At 39.3% G+C, this 24,980-nt stretch overlaps 1 protein-coding gene across 9 annotated transcripts in view; it reads left to right on the forward strand.

Moving 5' to 3' along the window:
• The window catches only part of LOC126753977 (45 kDa calcium-binding protein), a 70,765-nt gene that overhangs the window by 31,349 nt on the left and 14,436 nt on the right, over window positions 1-24,980 (forward strand). For 4 of the 9 annotated variants that reach the window (XM_050465808.1, XM_050465789.1, XM_050465815.1 and 1 more), the window contains one exon: window positions 22,419-23,564. In XM_050465808.1, coding sequence (XP_050321765.1) covers window positions 22,921-23,564 — 644 coding nt within the window. In that variant the 5' untranslated portion in view covers window positions 22,419-22,920. The other 5 variants (XM_050465780.1, XM_050465799.1, XM_050465848.1 and 2 more) reach the window with 4 other exon arrangements.

Raw genomic sequence — 24,980 nt, forward strand, 5'->3', positions numbered from 1 at the left:
GTAAAATCTAACATCGATAAGTATTCCTAGTAGCAATTATCCCTCGATAGAGTAGACAAACCTCCGAGCGTATTTTAAGTTTCAAAAAGCATTGTTATGATCCTCATAGCTCTTATGTATGATTTGAAGACCGTCGCATATCGACAAAATGCCTGGAGCTTGTCACAAATTTACTGAGATGGCAAATTTCAATTTCGCTGGGTTCGTAAAAAGTATGGCAACCGAGATGCTTCCACCTTACTCTGGCGAAAGATAAAAATTGGAGGAGAAATTGTCTAGATCCAAAATCTTTAGTCTCACCGCGTGAGAGCCAATGGGACAGTGTTCAGTTAAGACAACAATCAATTCGAAAGTATGAGTTTGGTAAGGTCTACTGGTTCAATGGATCCTTTACGTTCACTGTGGGCCAGAAGGGTTTCACCACTTCGCAATTGCTTGTTGTTGACCAAGCTTGCTGAGGTCGCGCGTTGCCCATAGATCCAGCGCCAGAAAGCACGAAGATGGGCGAGCCCTTGCTCTTTCCTATATTGATGGAATTTGGGTTAAGGGGCCTTTTCTAATAATCTCTTCGGTTTTACAAATTCCCACGATTCCGCTGTGGCCAATTATCCAGACGAGTTGTTGGATGTAACTTAATGCTACTGCTGGTGCCAGTGACTAGCTCTGAGCTCACTGTCAGTGTGGTCATATGTACGTATACTAATGAGAAGGAAAACGATATAAATATAGTAAGAAAGAGATAATAAGGACTAGATAAAGGAACTAAAGATATTGTCCCGTGGAAACAAAAACATTAGAGGTTTTAACACATTTTTACATTCCACTCGATCCTGCCAATAGATTCTATGAGCTAAAAGATAGGAACAATTTTCCTTGTATTCATGGCATTTTATCTTCTCCTCGTATTTCTTCGCTACTGTTTCTATCTAATATCTTAAGCACTATATGCTCTGAAAATCAGAATACCTCCTGTCTCATTCTTACTACTTATTTCTTATTGAACTATATTCCAATTCTTTGTGTTTAAGAAGTACAGGTATTGGTACTGGACGTTGGAGTAACCATTTGATATACACACTTTGGATCTAAGGATTTTAAGACCATGTTGTTGCTTAGCTTTGATAGCGATTTGGCAGTTCCTAATACGCTCATGGCTCTGATCCTTTATATTATAACCACAAAATGCTAAAATTAAACTCGAATACACTGCAAAACATTTTGCTCTTGCGTGCAAAAAGTGAACAAACCGGCTGTAAAGCGTGATAAAAATAAATATGCATGTATTCTTGCATAAATTTGCGAAACACTTTCGTAACGCTCATTTCATCCGAAATCGTTCGAGACCAACTTTATTTAACTTGACTAAACTGAGGAAGCAACAGCGCAGACAACAACTACAATGCTGGCCTGCTAAATACATAATTTAAGAAAAACGGCAGCAAGAGCGGTAACACCAACAACAACAAATGCTTCCGTATCCGGCACCGCTGGCTGCTCCATTCATTCATTCACATATTTATGTAACAAAGGCTTTCTTTCCATTCGTCGCCACTTCCTTCTCCTCCATCGCTGTTGTTGTACTCTTTCCTGTTGCTTCAGTGTTCTTTTAATGCTTTGTATGTCATTTTATTTGTTGTTATTTTTGTTGTGCATCCCCCTTTATTTGCTGTGTCGTTGTTGACTTTTCGCTCTCTTAACTCGTTTACATCACCTGCCGCCATCATTGTCGCCAGCATAGACAATCAGCCAAGCGGCTAAACAACTGAACGACTAAACAAGGAGCTGTCTGCTGGCCTGCGTGGCGTGCGTGGTCGGCTGGCCAACAAACTAACTGCTTATTCGTATGCAAAACAACAGCATCCACAAATTTACTCATACACAGTAATTCCATTAAATGCTGTCCCATGTTGAGTGACCCATTGGGACAGCTTATGCAATGTGGTAATTGAGAAAGTGCCTCGTTTTTTTTTTTTTGCAAATTATAAGGAAACAGCGTTTTGCTCTAGCGCATGGCTTCTTATTCCTATTTATCAGCCGAGAATTCATTTCACATGGAAATTATTTCTACTAACGCTTCAAGCTCGAAAAAACTATAATCTGGGCACTCGAAAACTATTGCTTCTGCGAGTAAATAGTGTCCCGTTAGCCCCGCACTATCTTTTATAGGAGATTTCTCATTTGTTTTTACCAGATGGGTTCATCGAAACAAAGAACTTATTTTGCTGTAATCTACTAAAAAAATTTGAACTTGATTTCTTTAGGTCTTCAGGTTTTTAAAAGAAAGGAAGTCGTATATGTGGTGGGAATGTAAGAATAAATTCTTCGATTCCTCTTCATATTTCTGCTCCATAGATGATAAAAAACATATACATTGTGACAAAAAAGTACCCGGATATTGTAAATAAAACGCAAAATATTAAATTATTCATTAATATTTATTTTTTCGGCCTCAAAGTAACCCCCACCAGATATAATACAATTATGCCAACGATTTTTCCTGTCCTCGAAACACTTTTCATAAGCACTTTTTGAGATGGCCTTCAGCTCCTTCAGCGAACTTTGTTTTATCTCTTTGATCGACTGAAAAGGGGTTCCCTTCCGATGATTGTTGACTTGTTTGCATGTCATACTCATAAACCTATGTCTCATCGGCAGTTATAATGCTTTCCATGAATGCGGCATCGAATTAAAAAAACTCGCCTTTATCGGGACGAGTCAACAAGAACTTTCGAACTGGCCTGACGATTTTCAAGCACCATTTTTGCACTTTTTAATATTTCATCAATTGAAGAGGTCAAATGTCGTTCAGATGATAAATCTAAATCACCGTAAGCCCTTTCCGATATTCGCAATGGTTCCGTACACGAAAATTTAAATATAAAATTTAAGACAAATGCTTTTTTTGATATTTTTAACCAGTGTAAAAAGCGCAACGCACTACTGAGGTGTATTCGAAACGCGTTTGCATCGGAGAAGTATTTATGAAACTTCCACATCATTATCGCACATCACGAATCTCCTCAGAGAAATTTCTATATTTATAGTCGTTGCTATTACAGAAACAACGTAACTATGACAAAATGGCGAAAATGAATTTCTCACAGGGTAATCAGATAAAGTCAGGCCTTGTTTTGTGCTGCAAAGGCGAATGTATGCATGCCGCGCCCATTTTCGTAGTCCATCGCCTGTCACGTTTCGAGTGCATGCGTGAGGTGAACATCGGTGAGTCAAGCTTGTCAACGCTGAAAGCGAAATGTGTCGATGAGTGTGTGAATGCACTTTCACTTTCAGCGCCGAACACACGTACACACTTGCATATTAATATACAGGCCGACTTCGAAATGAAACTTGTTTTGTCGCAATGTAGAAAAAAATTACAACAACAACAATAATAACCAAAACAATGGCAACGACCAGTCGCTGGGTTGCAATAGCGCGAGCAGTGATTGTGGCAACAACAAAAATGACAATAATAGAAATGCGAGGCGTTGCAGTAAGTGTCAAGCAACCCAAAGAGCAGCCAAAGGTTAAAAAGACAGGCGCCTGTGTGTGTGTGTGTGTATGTAAGTAATGAAATGCGCAAGTGTCATTGTGCTGTTATGCTTTGTGCGAAATAAAAAACCGCATGGCACAGTAACAGCAACAACATAGGGCGAATTGACGCGGTGACTAAACTAAAAGAGAACAAAATATGCGAGAAGCAGGCTTATAGCAACACATGTCTTTTACAATCCCATGCACTTATACCAAAAGTACTTGAGTTTTACATAAATGCAGTGGTGGCATTTATATTGGCACAGTGGCATGGTAGAAGACCTTTGAGGTTCTGAAATGTTCTCGGCAGAAGGTAAGGTTAGATAAAGAGGCTGATTATTAGTGAGGCCACGAGTGATCCCACTTGGACAGCCCGAGACGCATGTCCATTGTGATGCGCAGAACTCCTAAATACGGATAAACAATATCGTTGTATATGCAAAGCTATTTTTCAAGATTTTATGATGGAAATTGTTGTGGAATAAATTCTGCCCTCCAAAAATCATAATAAATAAAATGCATAATTTGGAAATTTCATCAAACGAAAAAAATATTTTATAAATTAAGCAATCTAGAAACAGCTGATGGAGACTTCTTGGTAGCTTATTCGCCAGTTTAAATATTTTTTCAAGAAGAATTAATCAAAAGCTTGTTCGGAAATTCGAATTTCCAAAACTAGTGCCAATAATTTTAATTCCTTAAGCTTGAGAGTTTTTAGCATTGTTGTTGTAATCAACTAATGTTAAAAAAACTTTTAAGGCTGATGCTGTAAGTTGATAGCTGTTGGCCGGGTGATCGGATAGATCAGATTATCTTAGAGACGGTGAAAAACTATAAAGAATCGATAAGTACTTGGTCTAGTGATTTTTTTAAATGGAGCAGTTCGCAGCCTATTTTGAATTATTTTCGGCGTCGGAAGTATGAGAGCCGAGGCTTTTTCTGCAATCCGGTGTCGAATCAGCCCAATAATTCGGCAGAATACAGCCCCGGGACTGTTTCTTCAGGCAGTGTAATCTATCAGATCACCACTTTCATTTTATTTGTGCTCCAAAGGCATCCAACGTGTTATATACAGTTAGAAGGCCGAAAAAGCGCATTTTCCAGAATTTTGTTTGAGTAAACTTATAAAAACTGAATCCTCTGAAATAAAAATCAACAGATTTCGTTAAAGAAAATCTCTAATTAATTGGAGGAATAAGCGAAAAAAATTTTTTGAGAAAATGGCGGTTTCTAAAAAATCGATTTTTGACCAATATTTCGGACTTAAATCGTTTACAAAAAAATGTGTTGGTTAAAAAAATTTATATTAATAACTAAAAAATATATTTAAGAAGCTCGCTTTAAAATTTGAGATTAACCGCTTTAGCCGTTTTCGAGCAATGTTGGTCACCGATTTTGAAAACACCATTTTGAGAAAAAGGCGTTTAAAGTTTGGCCTTGTACTTTCAAGCCTTCCAAGCATTCTGAAACGCCTTTGCAAATTTGCGTGTATCTTCGAAAATATTCCCCAGAAAGATATGAAATTTTCTGTGTGTATTCTTAAATATATGTACATTAAAAAAATAAAATAAAAAAATCGATTTTATGAAATTTCTAACTGTATATAGTATAACACCTTGAAAAATAGGAAATGAAAATATAAAATTAATCGCACTTAGTAAACCGTATACTCAAAAATTTTGAATATAGTTTTTTGTGGAAAATTTCACAAAAGCATTCTTAAGAAATTGCTTCCATAAACGTTGTAAATCTGACTTTCGACGAAATATAGAATTGCACGGACCGTCCCCCTATTAAAAATGTTACGTATACGCCATGGCGTATGTTGTGAGTAAAATATATGTAAATACATGCATGTACTCAGGCACGTATGTAACAAAATATGTATGTATGTAAACATATATGCACTCACAAAGTTTGAAATTCTGCACTCACGTATGCCACTTGGCATTTGAAGTGTGCCAAAGTGGCGAAGTTGCACTTTTACTTTGTTGTTTTTTTTTCTTGTATGAACGTGCATTTTCCTTATCTTATTTTTATACCCTCGCCACATGTTGCCCGAAGTATATAAATTTTGTTTTATGAAGAATTTGATATACATATGTATTCCTCGCCACTCTGAGGATGAGGGAGGTTAATCCTCAGACGCACGGAAACGTAACGATATCGCGACCACAAATGACAGTTATTCGTAAAAACACGCAGGAATATAACCCAAATTTCAAAAAACAATACATAAATACTTAGCGCCATGAGTAATTTTAATTTTTTGAAAAAGTAGGTGTAACATATGATATAGGGTAGAGTGTTATAACCGAAATCACTTCCAACTAACGGTTAATTTTATAACGAAGAAAAGTGCAATAATGTTCAGCACAGGCCGAACGTGGCCACTCTTTCCTTACTGTTGTTGCTGTTGTTTTTAGTTAGAATTCTGTCGTTTACGCTGTTGCCATTCTGCTGCCTGCTGTTGGCTAAGACACTTATTGCTCTAGTTCTCCCTAGACATACATATATATGCGTATGTGTGCATGGAAGTTGTTTTTGCATTTACTATTTGACCGTGCTGCTACTTAGCATGCAATTCCTGCTAGACTGGGCTTCACTGATTGGTATGTGAACGTTTGGCATTTGCTAATCCTCAACAGATAAATACGTGGGCATTCGTTTGCAGTTACCTCAAGAGTCATTCCACTCAAGAAGTATTGGTCATCGTGGGCGAATATGTTTAGCAATAATTGTGGAATTTATATTCTGTGATCCTGTCTTATCGTTAGCGATACCAACAAAGCTTCTTAAAATGAAGTGATGATTTCCAGTGCTCCATGGCTTGCTCCTCCATTCTGCTCAAAAACTGCTATTATTCACACAGAGTAAATAATCACGAGGTGTAACTCACTACGAATTATGAACGAAATGATCATATTGATTCAAGACACCTGTATAATATTTCGCTATTGTTTTTTGGAACTATTGCAGACTACTCGCACAAAGATCCGTCACTAACCACAAATGTGCCAGGTTGCTCCAGCTTACTTCTACACAAAACCACTCGTTTTAGCCACGATCACAGTGTCCGAATGGGTTATGCAAATTGGTTCTGTGTTTTTTGTACTTTTAACCCTGAGGTAATAATTATTTGCCCTAGAATTCCTTCAGGCATACTTCTTATAAGATAACCCTTGCCATGTGGCTTCTTTACTCAAATGTTGAAGTTAATAATTGAAGTGTGCTTCCGCTCTAACCAGCAAGTTCATAAACCTTCTAGTAGATTGCCAAGTAGCAATTAAGGCTATCCGTTGCACCAATACTAATTTCAATTGCGTTAGGTTATTGGATACTCAATCATATAAGAATAAAAGGAAATGAGACGAGCTGGCCTGCTCGGGCAGCTGGAAACACAAATCCCTTAGCTCATTTAAGGCTAGCTCTTTTAAGATTAAAGAAGACAGACCAAAAAGCTTCTATTTTAAGGAAACGAGAACTTTGTAATATTGTAGGGGTCTTCACAAGGCGTCTACCTGTTTTGCGAATGCCCATCCTTCAGCCTGCGGCCTGACGCTAAAGCGCCTCCCCTTTCAACGAACCGTGAAGCAGCAGAACTCGATATCTATGTAAGATTTTGACCGCCTGCCACTTATTATATTATTATTAATAGGATTGGCACCAAAGAAGACTAAATATCTCCTCGTCTCATATGTTTCTGTTGCCAGTTAGTTGGAAGCAATTCGAGAACGACAATAAATTGCAGTTCATTTCGTTTATCTTCGAATAAGCATAGAATACCGAAGAAAATGTTCACTTTGAAATCCCGCATGGCTTGGGAAGCAATTAAAATGCCGTGAATGTATTTCTGTCACATCAGTCGGTGTCGGTTTAGAACATGTAGAACCTTATTCCATATTTCTCGCAAAACTTCAATGTAGACAACACGTGTCGGTAAAGAAGCTTGGCGATGCATTTAAAGGGTGATCCATTTCGAGGTATTCTACTTTTTGAAGGAATTTCAGTGGGAATGTATCATCCGAAAAAACATTTTTTGGCATTTATTTTTTGATGATTAGCTCTTTCAAATATTGGCCGCGGCTACGTCTCAGATGATCCATTCGTTGACTTCAAATTTCGAAGGATTGTTCGAGCATTTCGACTGGTAACTGGCGAATGACACTCGTGATGTTTTGCCCGGAAGCCTGAATGGAAGCGGGATTGTCCGCATAGACTTTACATTTTGCCACAGGAAAAAGTCTAACAGGGTGATATCAAACGATCTCGGTGGCCAATCGACCGGCCCAAAACTTAGAATTATCTGCTGACCGAAGTGTTCTCTCAATAAATTCATTGATTGATGCGATGTGTGGGAAGTGGCGCCGTCTTGTTGAAACCAAATGTCGCCGATATCACGAGCTTTAATTTCAGATATCAAATTGTCAGTTATCATGGCGCGTTAACGGTCACCATTGACGGTTACATTTTTGAAAAAATATGGACCGACCGGCCCACAATCCACACCAAACCGTCGTTTTTCCTAGAAGAAATGGCAGCTTTTGAATTTATACAGGTTTCCCTTCGTCCCAAATATGATGTCGCTTGGAGAGATCGAGCGACATCAGTTCATGACTCACACGTGATCTGCCAAAAAAATGCTATTGAAATAAGTACCACTACTGGGATCACTCGTTAATACAATTGAAGGGCTTGTACGTGTATTTGTTTGTATGTATGTATGTATGGCATTTAAGTATCGTTAGAGCCTTTGTTACGCTTCTCATGCGTCATTTGTTGCACCCATTTGAATGCGAAAGCTTCTCTCAACTCTTGTCTTAACTTTTATTTCCAAGTCTCTCTGCCGCTCGCCCTACACTGTCCCTTATCTACAGCTACAGTTGTTAACTAGCGGTACCGTTATGCAAAATTCACACTTAACTGCACTTTATGCGCAATTACAGAAACAATTGTTGCTGCCATTTGGTGTTGCCGCTGTAACTGCAGTTGCTGGCAACCTTTTGAACTTTGCTGCCCATCCGCTCTCTGCACCATTCTCTTTCTTTCAACGCTTCAATTCATTTGCCTCTTATTTGCATTTGCCGCCACTGGTTATTTGCTCTTTTTTTGTGTCGCTACCCCTCACCTCGCTCGGTTTTCACAGCCAGCTGTCGGTGTTGGCTGATGCTATTATGCTGTTTGTTCTTGTTGTTTGCTTTGTTCATTGCACTACAACTACCGTTCACTTATGCATTAGTAATTACAACTAGCAGCCATTTTAGCGCATTTACTTGGTTGCTGTTTCTGTATTTTTGTTTTTTTTTTCGTTTGTTTTTTTCTTTCGACTCTTCCTCTATGGTTTTTATTGTTGTTGCCATTGTTTATTTGTTTAACTTTATTGTGGCTTCTGTAAATGTTGCTCTGTCCTACCTATGCAACATGACTACAGTGGTTGTTGTTGTTGTTCGAAATTGCAGTTGTGGTAAGCGAATTGTTCCAAATGCGGTTGAGCGGTCTGTCAGTCGGTCAGTTCATGGTGAGTGCGTGTGTGCGGTGGTAATTTGCTTGCTGCAAACACCTGCTTTAGCTACAGTGGGGATTCGAACTATGGAACAATCTTCAGGGGATAATTCTAAACATCTGCGTTTATTTTTGCTAAAGGAAGTTGGTGAAAGTTGATTGGTTCAGTCAAATCCCTTGCCAATTTTGACCCAATTAGATTACTCTACGATTACCTGGTTTTCAGTACTCATGTTTTGGGTCTCTACAGATATGACTTCCCTGTAATGATGTCTGGTGTAATGGCTTTTGTTTCGTATTTCATTTAAAACATTACATTACTAAACGGAGTAAAGATGTGGTTTTTAAGAAGAAATAAAACGCGTATAATTGCACAACTTCAATTGTGGCGTGCGCTGGTGGATGGACTCTTTCAGGTCTTCTTCGATACTCTGCTTCGAAATAGCAAAAGCGTTTTCGGTGAGCACTGTACGGCGTATCTGAGCATTCGAATTATATCCACTAGAGTAAAGATGATGCGAAGCCGAAACATAGTTGCTCGAATATCCGACTCAGTTGGGCGGACCGAACCATTATTTTGGTAATGATCTTGTACAATTTGCAAACGTTGTTCCGGAAACAGTCTGTTTATTATAAAATGTCAAACCAAACTGAGCATAAATCAAGCAAAAGCTGTCAACTTCGAAAAATGCATTGCCTCATTGAAAACCATCGATGTAGAAAAACACCTTCAAATCCTTGAAAAAAAAATTTATTATTGTAAGAACGCACTTAATATTCGACTCCCTTCAAACTTAATGCTTCCTTCCTAATTATAAATTAATTTTTCACAGGAAGTATTGCAAATGAATCCACTGAATTCTCGTATGTATTATGTCTCATGAGTGGGTGATTAATATTATAAATTCACAACAAGTGGGCCTTACTGCAAGCATGAATCAAATACCCACACGCCACAGCAATTACTCACGTTTGCACACAAGCAAACAAATGTGTGCAACCAACAACAAACACACTTAATGACATGCGGAAAAAGCAAATACCGCAGAAGATATGGCGCAGCGATTGGTTACAGCGAAGGCTTGGTTTAATGCGGAAAAGGATTACGACGAAAGCCGACAGATAGGTCACACATTTGTTGTGTTGCACAGCAAGCGCGCTTCAACCGCTATCCATCTAATTTGCATACGCGATTTGGGTGCAAATAAATAGGACCATAGTAATGGCAAGAGTGCACTGTGATTATTGGTCGCACTATTGGACACGGTTCAATTTCAAGCACGAACAAATCCTGTCAAAGCTGCGAGCTGCGACACAACGTTGTGTGTTTTACTGATATGTCGTCGGTGTTTTGAATGTAAATAGTTATATTAATGAAGCTCTCATGGATTTTCGAAACTGCATTACTGAAAAATATTGGTAAATTGCGATTAATATCAAAATCGAACGAGGTGTTTAATACATTATGAATCCGATATTGTGACAGCTTGGTTTAAATTTTCCATACAGCAATTATACTTCGAATTTGTACGTGGGAGCCGAAGGATCTATAAAACACTTGCCATTCAGGAATTCTTGGGTTGGTTAGGACAGAAGCTTAGTAAGGAAATGTACATAGTACACGCAAATCTTTTTTTACACGGTTTCTTTTTACACGGATTTGAAGTTACACGGTTGAAAAAAAAAATGTTTATAAAAAATGTTTAATTATGTACGATTTTAAAATCACTGTCTTGTAATTACTTGTATGTTTGTTTGATGGAATATGCTTATTCCTTCATACAAAAATAGCACTATGCAACACTGCATGTTCAAATATCCCTATTCGGGATACAATAGGAACATTACACAACACTACGTAATGAATAGGTTGGTAATACTTTTCAGCTCTTCGTTCGAACTTGTTGTTCGCTTCATTCTATTTAAAATCAAGAGTTCAATATTGTTTTTACCACACTTGGCACCTGAAATTAACATACATAGCTGAAATGAACACCTACACATTTTGTTCGCATGATATTTACATAAAATATTACTTAATTCAAGTTTTGAAAGTTATTAGCTCGCAATATTTTATCAATTGTTCGTGCTATCAATTAGTTTCGAACATTTCTGACCTTAATAAGTGAAAAAATATATTTTAGCTATAAATTTTTAGTTAAGCTTTAAAAATAAAATTTTTGTCCTTACTACAGTTAACAAAGTGCCCAAATTTTCAAAAGATTCGTAAAAAGCAAGCCATTTCTTTGGAAATAAAATTAAAAATCTTCGACTGTCTGGCAAGAGGTGAATGTTCAACATATGTGGGCAAGGCTTTTGGCTTAAATGAAGCTACTATCAGGACCATTAAGAAAAATGAGAATGAAATACGAAAATCTGTCATCAGTTCAAAACATAGTTCCAAAACATCGTCATACATTGGAGATGAAGTGTTAGCAATAATGGAAAAATGTGTAGTGTTTTGGATTGAGGATTTGATGCAAAAGAGAATACCTGTAGATCGAAATATTATAAAGCAGAAGTCACTACGAATTTATAAGCAACTGCAGATAAGAGCGAGGAATTTTCTGCTAGTGATGGATGGCTAACAGGACTTCTTAAAAGAAACGCATTTCATAATTTAAAAATTAAAGAAGAAATCGCATCACCAGATGAAAAGGCAGCTAAAACCTTTCCAGCAGAACTAGCCAAAATAACTGAAGATTGGGACTATGTCCCCTACCAAATTTTCAATGCCGATGAAACGGGTTTGTTCTGGAAAAAATGCCTTCCATAACTTTTATAGCAAAATCCGAAAAAATTGCTAGTGGTTTTAAAGTTGCTAAAGATCGGGTAACATTTTTATTGTGTAGCAACGCTTCTGGTGACAAAATTTTAAAGCCTCTTTTAATTAACCGATCATTAAGGCCACGTGCTTTGAGAGGAAAAAACATTCAAGACAGCATGACAGCAGGTCTATTTACGGAATGGTTTGAAGAATGCTTTGTTCCTGAAGTTAAAATATATATGGAACAGCAATGTCTTGATTTTAAAGTGCTTTTGCTCATAGATAATGCGCCAAGTCATCCCGTTTTAGAGCATTCAAATGTTCAAGCAATATCTTTGCCACCTAATACCACTTCCTTGATTCAACCATTAGCTCAGGGTATAATTGCTACGTTTAAGCTTTATTATATTCAACGAGCATTCCAACATATTTTAGATGCAATAGAGAAGGACAATCGTTGATGCATAGAAAAAGTATTCTATTTTAAATTGCATTACTTATGCTTCAATGGCCAAGGAAAAGTTAAGGGCATCAACATTAAATTCCTGCTGGAAATAGTGTAAATAGTGGTACCTCAGTTCCCCAAGCATCGGTGGGGACTTCTAAAATTGTAGCCTTGGTAGACGAAATCGGAGGAGAAGGATTTGAGGACCTACAGATTGAAGAAGTTGACGAATGAATGATAAGTAAACCTCTAGATGATGATTGTTTGATTGAATTAATAACAGCAAAACAGAGAACAATAATAGCGATAATAATGAGGAGATCATGAGGAATATGTCAACTGCTAGTTTAATTGATGACGGTCTAATATTTGGTAAAAGTATGGTGAATCATTTCTTAAAAAATTATCCTAATATGGAACGTGCACTGAAATTCGAACGAGATATTAATAACACTGTGGAACATTTTTGGGATTATTGTCTGGGGGGTGAGAAATTCCAAGTCAGAGTGATGGTACTAGGTCAGTATAGTAAAACCCTCAAAGGGTTTGGCGTTCGTATGTGTCAGTTTTTTTTATGACCTTTTAAATTTTTTCCTTATATTGATGTTTTTTCGCTTAGTTGTAACATTTTGGCAAAAACGTAGTTTAACATAACTCGCGAACCACTATTATCTATTTTTCCAATCCATTAGACGGTTGTAGCAGCTTTTACACACTATATTTGGTACCCAATTTTCGTTCACTATAACATTTAAAAGGTCATAAAAAAACTGACACATACGAACGCCAAACCCTTTGAGGGTTTTACTATACTGACCTAGTACCATCACCCTGACTTGGAATTTCTCACCCCCCAGATTAGCTGTTGTACTGTGTAATTGATTTTTTAAAATGTAAATTTACAAAATTATTATTCAAAGTGTTAGTAACTATGATGAATCAATCTAAGATTACATTTCTATACTATTGCAACATATCATCCGGTTGTATGTATCACCTAAAAATAACCGTTATAGGGTTATGTATATATAAATGATCAGGATGAAAAGACGAGTAGAAATTCGAGTGACTGTCTGTCTGCCCATCCGTCGGTCCATTCCAGCAAGCTTTAATTTGAGCAAAAATTGAGATATCTGAGTGAAATTTTACACACATGTTCCTGGCAAAGAAACAAGGTGGAGTTCATTGATAGAAACTTATAAAGTGACATAACTAAGCACTTAATTTAACTACAGAACTGTAATTTGGCACAGAGGATCACAGTAATAAAGGGCAAAATTGGCTACAAATAGCGACAGTGTGAAAATGAATGAAATCGGACCATAATCTCGCTCACTTTCCATATATTGGTATTGTTAAATCAGTAACAGTACATTCGAGATAGTATGAGGCGCCTCAATAGGAGCCGCGGCAAAAACTGAACAACGGGCGTAGCACCGCCCACTTTTAGTTGAAATGACATAAGGGCCGACCGATTTCAACTAAATTTTGGACGTGGCATTCATCTCACATTTTTAATTAACAGTACGCAAATGGACAAAATCGGACAACAATCACGACTACTTCCCATATAAACATTTTTAAATTCCATCTGATTCTTTCCTTTCAATATACAAATGAAGAGGAAATAACGAATAAAAATAACGGTATAAAAATAATGCCTTTAGGGTATGCCATCTTATGACCAAAAATTGTTCAAATCCAACAAACACTGTTCACGCCCTGGGTACCGAATATTTGGACCCCGTTACTTATAGTTGACCTTTAGTTGACCTTTTAATTCGTCCCTGACAATAGTATGTCTGTGTGTTGAGTTGAATCGTTCATAATTCCATTAACTCCCATATACCCAATACAACGATTTTCGAAATTCCGGGTGGCTTCATACCGCATAAGTCGGCTAATATGTTCGTTATCTTAGTAAAATTGAGAGGGCATAGCATAGTTTTTTTATAAAAGAATCTTAAACAGATTATCAGATATCTTCAAAGCTGAGATTTGAGCCTATAATGTACGACATTCAGGAGTGTGGTTGTGGGTTCTAGGCCACTATAACTTTGTATGTGGCAGCCATTAAAATGAAAACACTTTCAACACTTTACACCTCTTTAAAAATTTTCTAGTAAAAACAAACTACGATTACTCTGTTAGAATGTTTTATTCTTGAGATACATATTGTATATACATACATATTATATAGGCTTTACTGTCTTTCAGTTATATAACATAACATCAAATAACACAAGCAAAATAACTTTTTTTCTTATATTTTCAGTTTGTCACACTGTAAGCGCTGAAGCCAAAATTTAAACCAGTTGTAAAACAAGTCATTTATACAATTCAACAAAGCAACAACAAAACATACGTGAACTCTAATAAACTAGCGAAGAACGCAACAACAATAACAATAGAAAACGTGCATAACACAAATAGACATCCAACGAAAAAAGAAAAGTGCAGAAAAAAACGAAAACTGACGAAAATAGCGAACCAAAAGACAAAAGTCTAAGTCGCGCAAACAAAAATTGAAAGACCTCACATACCAAAATAAATTTAGACTGAAACCTTTTTTTGTAGCCAGGCCAAGCTAAGCCGAAAGCAACGAAAAAATTCACAAAAAAAGAGGGCAACAAAATTGCAAGTGCATAAATGGTAAGCATGAGCATGCACGTGGCGGAGGGCGGAGGTAAGTGAGCGGTGTGACAGGGGCAACTTGCAGAGCGCGAGTTAAAAGTGAACGTTAAGGTGGACTCAAGCGTCGGCTCTGCGGATTTCGTTGGTTTATTTTCTTATGGCGCAACCAGAGTGGAGAGCAGTGACAAAAAACTGGTTTAGCAAGCGGCTGGAGAACTTCGAGTGGAAAAAAGACAAGAAAACAGCTAAGACAAAGCGCTAGTAAACACAACAATAGTGGCGGTAAGCAAGCATCAAGTTAATACAAGAAATACAACAACAACAACAACAACTACGATAGACACGCGTAAAAACCATGAATTACATGAAATACGAGTATATGTAAATGCTAAGTCGAGGCGGCAGCAGTGAGTGTTGCCTGTTGTCTGTTGTAAACAACAAGAAGAAATATACGGGCACCACACATAACTCGTGAGCCACAACCAGCCAAGAGGCAAGCAAAAAGCCAAAAGAAAATCAAAGAGTTATACAAGCGATAAGGCAACGCCAGCAACACCAGCAACAACAGCGAAAGAGCATGAGTTAAACCAGCTGCAACAACCACAACAAACGACTCAATAGCAGCGGCGGCGCAGGCAGCAACAATCTCGAGCGCCATTGAGGCCACAAATTCATACATATGCGCATATACATAGCGCACACACACACAGAAGTCAGCCAGTAAGTTATCGAGCGAGTTGGCGTGCGGGCGCGTGCAAATGTCGCGGCGCAACTTGAATTCGTCAGCCGTCAGTCGTCAGTCGAGCGTTGTGGGACAGTGAGTAAGCGAGTGCATAACAACAACAACAATGGCAACAAGCACGACAAACCACTAGACACAATTATAAAACATTTTTACCGCATTTAGTTTTGTGTGTTTTAAGGCATTGAAAGTGAATTACGGCGTCAATTGTTGCTGGAGCAGCTGCCAAGGGTTGCTGATGAGTGTATATTTAAATGCTAAGAACAACATAAATAAATAATAAAGCGCGCCAGTTGCTCGGCATTCTGCACCGCGGCAGGAGCAGCAGCAGGAGCAGGAACAACACAACACACACACACACACACAATTGTGTGCGGCCGGCAATTGTTTGTGCGAAGTGCTTATGGGATGCGAGAAAGGCTGTTAAAACGTTTCAATGGCGCACACTTAAGAGTGATACAAGCAACAAAAATAACAATAACAAAAACCAAAGTGTTTTCATTTCATATACGTGTATATAATAAGTGTGTAAGTGTATGTGTGCGACAATTGTAAAAGCAAGAGTGCTTTAAGTGCAGCTATTAGCGCAGCGTATAAAAAGTTTCGCAATAATAAATACGAGACGCTTTGTGAACGGTTCATGAAGTGACACTGTGCGACGATGGGCGAATTATGAACTTAATTTTATGTTTTCTGGCCCCAGCAAGTAAAACCAACACTTGCATATACATACTTACATACAATTTTTCTTGATATATTTACTCTGTACTACCAACAACAACGATTAGTTTACATTCTTCGTTTTCGACTTCATTTACTTAAATTTTATATGGTGACTGATCAAGAGTTAACAATTTAGCATAAGAAAAATCTGGTATTGGAATAGATTGGGAAAAAATAACATTACTTTTTTCAGTTATAAACTAATTTGAGTAAAATTTGAAATAATATTCCTAAAACTCTGCTTTAGTGCTTAAAGTAAAGTTCGATTTCGGCCATAATTTTAAGGTATCTCTCGTAAAGGCATGTAAACTTAAGGTTCAACATCAAAGTTTCTGCAGAAAGCAGCGGCACTACGCTCGTTATAAAATAAGCGTCATTATCTTGTATTAAAGTCGAGCTTTATAGCTTAATTAGGCACAAAGTTTAAGCGAATTATTATGTTTTTTCAAATCTTTTTCAATACAACCATTTTTCGAAAGTAGCAACGAACCGTTTCTGTCCATCACAAGCTACAACAATATTTCCTAATTTTTAATCAAGATATCGTTTGCATAGTCATACGGATGAACATACAGATATATCGAAATCAATTCGCCTCAACATTCTGATGGTTTTGATATAAGTACATAACCCTATATCTTTTAAACTCGAAGAGAAGAGACTGTAGGTAGATGATGGGAATGCTAACTGATGCCCGCAGGATGGGGCTGACAGATCGAGAAAACTGCAGGAAATGTCTAGAGCAGGGCACCAAGGAAACAAAGGAGCAACTCTTGTGCACTTGCCCCACATTGGCAAAACTACGCTGTAAGCATCTGTGGTCCCCACGGTTTGATACACTGGAGGAAGTATCAATAGTGAGGTCGTAGACTTTGTTAAAATTCACGTCAAGCGCAGGCATCCTAAAGGATGACAACTCCTCTTGGACCTAGCAACTGAACTCCATCTGGTATCGCAAAGGATCAAAACTGGTCTATGCGTGACTTATTGGCCTACCTAACCCTACCTCGGTAGGTAGGTAGGTAGGAGTGCAGCCCTGTCGGGCTCAATTAGCACTTGATGTGCCATTTTGATACACTATTCGTAGAACCTCCTGTATCTGCTATTACGTTTCACCTTCTCTCCCAACCATTTTGAGGTTTCGATGAAACTACTTATCTCTGAAATGCTTTTAGTGGAAATCCATTCAAGGTTTGGTGCTTGATGTATTCCAAGTATTTTGTGTCGGATCTGTGCTAGAGCTGGGCATTCACAGAGAAAGTGGAAAATTGTTTCCTTGTTCCCTGCTACTCCGCAGCCTCGGCAGATGTCGTTGTAGGGCATACCCATTTTGGACGCATGTTTCCCAAATGGCCAGTGCCCTGTTATGGTAGCTGTTACTTTGTAGATGCTTTTTCTTGACCTATTTAATAAGTCGTTGGTTCTTTTCCTGTCGTATGTTGGCCATAATTGTTTAGTTATAACGCATTTTGTAATGTGTTTCCACCTGCTATCTGCAACTTGTTGAAATTGTCTATTGATCTCACCTTTGATCGATCCGGGCGGGCTGGTATTAGCTCCGCCTCGGATTCGTTGAGGAAAGCTCCTGCTTTTGCCAACTCGTCTGCTTTTTCGTTACCGAAAACGTTCCTGTGGCCGGGAACCCAGATCAAGTCTAGTTGGAGCTTGTCTTTTATTGAGCTTAGTGCTCTCTTGCAGTTGTCAACTATTTTGGAATTTGTCATGAGTGAAGACAAGGCCAGGAGCGCCGCCTGGCTATTCATAAATATAGTTGCTTTATGTATATTCTCGTGGTCTTCTAATAGAACTTCGCACGCTTTTTCTATACCTAGTACTTCTGCTTGGAAGATGCTAGCCGAGTTCGGTAGACGTATAGAGAGAGATATGCCTAGATCAGCGGAGAATACCCCCGTGCCTACTCCGCAGTCCATTTTGGACCCGTCGGTATAGACTGAGATGGTAGTCTCCTCTTCTATTGAACCTCTTCTCCATTCTCGTCTAGATGGTATCCGCACCTGGAAGTGTCTATTGAAATCCAGCTTTGGGAGAATGTAGTCTGTCGCTACAACCCATAGAAGCGTAGAGAGGACCCTCTTCGAGGCGAATAACTTGTAGCGCCGTCTATAATTTATTCTCAATGATAGTGCAGCATTGCCACCATTAGAAACTATACACTATGTCCCTATTCTCAAAAGCAGCCATGGTGTATTGTTTGTGGTGTAGTGATTTTTCAATTACACTTATCGCCTCGTGAATGGCAGTTTCCGGCCCTTTAATTCTTTTATTCTTATCGCCGCAATAGCTGCTGTTTTGTGAATAAAAATGTCTATTGGTAGTTGAACCAGGATCACATTGAGCGCATCAGTCGGACTTGACCTGATTGCACCAGTAACACCCGCACATGCTGCTCTTTGTATTCCATTTAATTTTTTAATATTGTATTGTTTGTATAGCGCTCTTCGAGTGCTGCAGGTTTATCTGCACGCATCTTAAGTTATTGGGCATCTCGGGTTTCTTCGATGCCCACAATCCTTAGCAACTGGCTGGCGTCTTCGACCTCTTCCGTGTCGCCTTCGTCAGCCGCTTTGAAGCCTGGGAAGATTTTTAGTCTGACCTTGCGAATTCAGAAGCTGATTTTGTAGTCAGTCTCCTTGAGAGCCTCAATGGACTCATCGCATATGGCCACCAGTATTGGTCTACTTGCTTTATTCGCTTTTTCCTCCTTGATAAGCTGCCACTCATCTATACCAGGAATAGAGTGGTTTTTGACCCTGAGGGTCTCGGAGTCCAATCTGAGAATATGATGGACCACTTGCAGGATTTTCCTGAGCTACATCGCTTAGAAATGCCATGCCGTTGTTGTGCAGCTGTGTTCACCTTCATGACGTCTAGGTTTTTTGGGCCCAGTTTCTGGTTTTCTGTGATAGAGCCTGATTTTTTTCGTGAAGAGGAATTCCCATCTATGTTTGCTCTCTTGCAGAGCTTCTGATTGCTTCTTTTTTAGTCTACATCGCAGAAATGTTGCCGTTGTTGTGCTGTTGTCTGTTCATCAACTTTTTTCCAACTCCCTTGGTCTTTGGCTATCTTCCCTAGTTTCTGGTATGCTTCTTTTTCCTTTTCAGAGCGATTCCTGTTTTTGCTGGTTTTTTTTTCTTTCTCTTTTTGCTCTCTTTAGGTTCTGCCATGGTCTTTGGCTGCATTTGGTTGAGAGCTCATGGCAGCTTTCATATTCCTCTTAAATCTTATCCTTTAGCCCTTGTTTTCACCGCTGTATCTACCGGTATACTTTGGTTGGTATGTCCGGCAGTCCTCTTACTCGTCTCCAGGCTGGAGGCGAGTAATTCGTCCTCTTCGGATTCCGTAATAGGATTCCTGTAATTCATGTCCTTAGTCGTCGTTGTGGTCGTCAATTTGGTTGTTGTTGCGTTATTGTTTTCGTTCATTTTGGTCCCACGAGTAAGCCGGAAAGGGTTGGTCACTCGTCCGCAAAGCCGGCATGCGGAGAGAAGGCTTTTATACCTCCGACCTCGCCCGGGCATCGGAAGGGACCGTTCGCGATCAGCTATTTATTACCCCCCCGCTGACCCTTCACCCCCCGGCACGGGTACCTCGACACCTTGACTTAGGGTGGTGTTGGTGCGGGTATCCTCATACTTCCTCAATAGGAGATGGGCGTAAAACCTAGGGTTTATTCATCCATATCACTATTTCCGGAATTATGAGGTGCCCCTCTTAGCTCGTAAGATTAGAATGCGTCTCCTTTGGGATACACACTTTACTGTTACTTAAGCCCCTTCGCCACGACAAGGCGACCAACTTGAAAGAGCAACCCGACCTATCTCGATTATTTTTAGGAGTTACATTTAACTATTACGTGAACAAAACTACTAAATTTTTTATTCTGCTAGTCGAAAATTATTGAACAAGGCATTAGTCTACTCAGAAAGTAATAATAATTACCATAAATAAAACTGAGTCCAAATAATTTTTTTGGTTCATAAAAAGTGTTCCCTTAAATTATCAGCACTTGAGCTCTTATGCAACAATGAAGCATTTCTTGCGTGTGTTTAAGAGCACCTGCGACAGCCTAACAGTGACATGAGGTAGCCCAACTTGTTTTGTCCCATTACTTTTTTGGGAGTGTAACTGAAAAAGAAATGCATCAGTTTGTGACTTCGAACTTCTTCTGTATTAATCCATAGCTTCAAACTAAATAACCACAAAGTTTTTCAGGCCGAAATTTTTGGTATAACAGAAGGTACCAAGCGACACCATTAAGTCTATAAACCTTCTAGTGGACAACCAGATGGCAATTAAGGTTACCAGTATCACCTATACTATGTTTGATTGCGTTAGGTTATTACAGCAATTAATAACTGTACTCTTAGTGGTTAACTCGGTTAAATCATCATTATTCACCTAAGCTGCTCCAGACCAATCAGTTCCTTCAAGGGTTGCTTAAAGCAAAGTACCGTAGAGGAACTTCTCAGATCTTAGAACAGTAGCAACGCAGGCAATACCACAGTAGTCTTGATTGTTAACAAACCAAAAGATTCTATTTCTAGGCAAAAGAGAACACAGATATATTGTAGGAGTCATTAAAAGGAAACTACCCTTAAGATCCCAGCTTTAGAAAATTGGAAGAGTGGATTCGGCTGAATGCAGAACTTGCCTAGAGGATGATGAGGCGCTGGAACATTATCTTTGGGAATGCTTTGCCGTCAGCCGGCTGAGCGGGATATCTTCTAGGGTCACAAGGCTACAACTTATAAGACTTTGGACAACTGGGGTGGAAAAAATCATCTTTTTACCAAATCCTCTTAATTTTTGGATAAGGCTTAATTTGGTTACCACCCGGGGTCACAATGGCCCCAATAATGGCATGAGTGCAGCCGCCTGCGGTCTGGCGCTCTCGTGTCTCACTTTTAACCAACCAACCACAGTTTGATAAATCATTCCATAGAGGTTAAGTTTGGATAGAAAATCGCACGTGGACTAGCTGCACTCCGGAGCGAGCAGATCTACTGCTACCTTAATAACTGCAACCTCGGCTTAGAAGACACTACAATAGTCAGGAAGTCTGAAACTGGAGTTAATAGAGAACTCCTTCCCCAAGCTTTGACCCATCCGTAAAGATACCCCTCTCCTCCAACGGCTTCTTCCCATCCATAGCTCCACCATCGTTATATGGGCAAAGAAGGAGCCGCCGTTCGGTTTAGCGACTCCATGATCTAAGTGATCCGGTATGAAGTGAAAGTGTTTGAGGACACAAATTCTCTGAGTCTAATAGCCACTTTCACAGCCATATACCTTCCGGCGATGTCTACGGGCACTATGTTCAAAATGGCGTTAATTGCTATGGCTGGAATAGTGCACCAAACATGCTGATGAGCGCCGCCCGTTGAACGCTGTCGAGTTTCTTTGCAAATTTAGTATTTTCCAGAGCCCTCCACCACATAAAGACTCCACAGAACATGATCACTTTCGGTGAGAGACCCCACCTCTTGCGAATGGCTCCTCTACAGCAGTATAGACTCTAGATACTCTAGATCGAAAAAATAAGTTCAAGTTTCAGTAAATAAACAAAATAGCTGCATTTGGATTTCGAACAGTAGGTACTGATGAGGTTCGACCGCTTGTTGGTTTAAACTAAAAAAAAAAAACAGCAAAAAATAAAAAAAACTTTTTAGACTCTTAAAAAAATGGAAGATAAAATTATATTGACTGAGGCCTTTGATCTGTTGTACCCTAACTTGCCACATATTGAAAAATAAAGAAGAAATAAATTCTAAAGTAAAAGCATATTGGATTTCAACAACACAAAAACAACAGAAATTGTGAAAAAGTAAAATGTTAAAAAAAGGATAAATGCTGTAACAAGTGACGGTCAAATAACTGAAAACCCCGTACTACATACGAACAATTGTGGCACAAACAACACTAACAACTCATGCGGCACGAGAGAGAACTTTTTGTGATTTTTGGAAGTTTTTGTTAAAGTGATTGCTGTGGCTTTTGTGATTTTCCTTCCGCCATAAATCACATTTTTCACAAAGCAACATCTTTTTCAGGGTTCACGCACAAAAACACACAACAACAACAAATACATACAAAATAAAAGAAGTGCGCCGATATTAAAAGCGACTGCAAAACAGTCAGAGCGCCACAGCGAGAGTGACAGTGACAGCTTTGTCACTAACTTTGCAAAAGCGTTGACGAACAACAACAACCAAAATAATGGTGAAGTGACACAAAAAGAGCACAATAAAAATATAACAACAAATAATAAGGCTCCAGCAGCGTCCTGCTGCGGCTAGGCTCGCAAGCGATTACAATAAAGAATGCGCAAAGCGCACAAAGACGAGAAAAATAATTAAAAATTTCACAAATTTCCCAGATAAAACAAGTGAAGTGCTACAAACTGTTGCAACAGCTGCAGCAACAACAAAAACAACAACAATATCACCACCGCTGCTACGTTCCATATCAGTCGCTGAGCGGCGAGCAAACCGTGCGGTCAGCCACTTCCAACAACAACAACATCAGAGTAGCAAAAACAATAGCACATTGACAATGTCACCACTTGTCAGCAAACTCAGCAAGACTTTCCGCTGGCTGCGCTGGTCCACCATTTGTGCCATACTCTTCTACATGTTCTTCATTGGACTGATACTGCACAGCACCACATACAAACTGCAGCACACGCTCAAATCGCGGGCGGGGAGCGGCGATGGCGGAGCGGCACAACAGGCAGGCGCGCTGCCACAACAAATGCTGGAATACTCAAATAAATATCCAATAGAAGCGAAAGCAGCAATACAACAACAAAGTAGGCTAACAAAAGAAGCGCTACAGCGAAGCGGACAAAAGAGTGTGGCCGAGAAGGTGGCAGTTTCGGCGGCGTTGCACGAGCAGTCGAGCGCAGCGAACGGAAATAATGTGCTGAAAACACCGCCGGAAGCTGTGTTGGCCACAACATTTCAACAACAAAATGCCCAGCAGCGCTTAAGTGGTGCTGGCAATGGGCTGGCGAAGCGAGCGGGCAGTGAGAAGAGTACAGCGGCGCGTGTTGCTGCCGTTGTGGCTAACAACGCGGCCGGCGGTGGTGTGAGCGTGGGTGGCGCGCGGCAAGGCGGTAAACCTAGCGAACCGGAAACTGTTATTTTAGCAGCGAGCTCCGTCAACGAGAAACAAATTCTCGAGAAAGCATTCAAACGGTAAGTACCTCCTTGTGGGGATCCATATCCTTAAGCATATCTATGTAGATAAACGTGCACGAAGCATTAACACGAAGGCGAGGCATTCAGCGCGCAATATTTCTTCTTTTCCTCTTTTATTTTTATTTGCTTGCCTATCCCCCAATGACACGGTGGGCAGTGTGGGAGAAAAAATAATTAATGGTCACTAAATGCCTTCATTAGTATGAGGGCGAAATAACTAAATCCGTATAAATTGTTGTGCAGAGTTTTGGTGGTTTTAAGCAAGCGCTAATGAGCAATGTGGAATAGCACAACTGGAGTGGTTTCAATGCACAGGCTATGGCCTAGAAATTTACGAATGTTCTTTCATTAGGTTAAGTTTGGATTAGACTGCCATTTCGTTAGAGGATAGACAAAAGCACTTAAAATGGCTGGATGAGTAATATGGAGATTAAGCAAATGATGATAAGCAGGTCATAAGAACTCTCATTTTAGGCTTCCATATGAATGGGTGTTCTTTTAAAGAAAAAAGTCCAAAAGTTAAGTTCTTCTTATGCATTAATACATTAAATTACCGCATTTATATTTTATCCATACCGTAAGTGGTACAAGTACTAGCACCAACAATCTCTGCTATAGCCTTCTCTGGTTCAAAGCAATATTGCTTGCACTGACAATTTGAAAAGCGTTTATTTGCATTTACATAATCTTGTCTAACCATCCTTGATACACATAAATTAAAGTGGTCATTTATGTTCGCCTCTTCTTTTATGAAGTCAAAAACTTTGTCTACCAACTCTGCTAAGTTAGAAGTTTTTAAGATGAGAGTTAAGGTTGTAGAAAGTAAGAATGATCCACATTTGTATTATAGAAAAGAGAAGTTCGAGGATACTGACAGGAACAGCCTCTGGCAATTTTATTACTCCACTAGGTCTGCACCCGTGGCTCCACTGACGCATATTTTTATTAAATTGTTGTAAAACATAGCATGCACTCATCTCTAATTACGATTGAACACTTTTTCAATGCTGTAGCTGTTTCGCTTTTTTTATATTATGTGTTCGGTTCGGTTTTTTATGATACGTCGTGCTTATTTTCTTCTTCTTTAATGGCGTAAACAACGCTTATGCGGTTAAAGCCGAATTAACAACAGCGCGCCAGTCGTTCCTGCTTTTAGCAACTTGGCGCCAATTAGAGATTTCAAGTAGAGCCAGGACCTTCTCGCCCAGGTCTTTCCAACAGAGTGGAGTTCTTCCTCTTCCTCTGCTTTTCCCGGCGGGTACTGTGTCGAATACTTTCAGAGCTGGAGTGTTTTCGTTCATTCGGACAACATGACTTAGCCAGCGTAGCCACTGTCTTTAATTCGCTGAACTATGTCAATGTCATCGTATATCTCATACAGCTTATTGTTTGAGCGAATGCGATATTCGCCGT

The sequence above is a fragment of the Bactrocera neohumeralis genome, chromosome 2, assembly GCF_024586455.1.
Source record: "Bactrocera neohumeralis isolate Rockhampton chromosome 2, APGP_CSIRO_Bneo_wtdbg2-racon-allhic-juicebox.fasta_v2, whole genome shotgun sequence".
In the NCBI taxonomy this organism is placed as follows: domain Eukaryota; kingdom Metazoa; phylum Arthropoda; class Insecta; order Diptera; family Tephritidae; genus Bactrocera; species Bactrocera neohumeralis.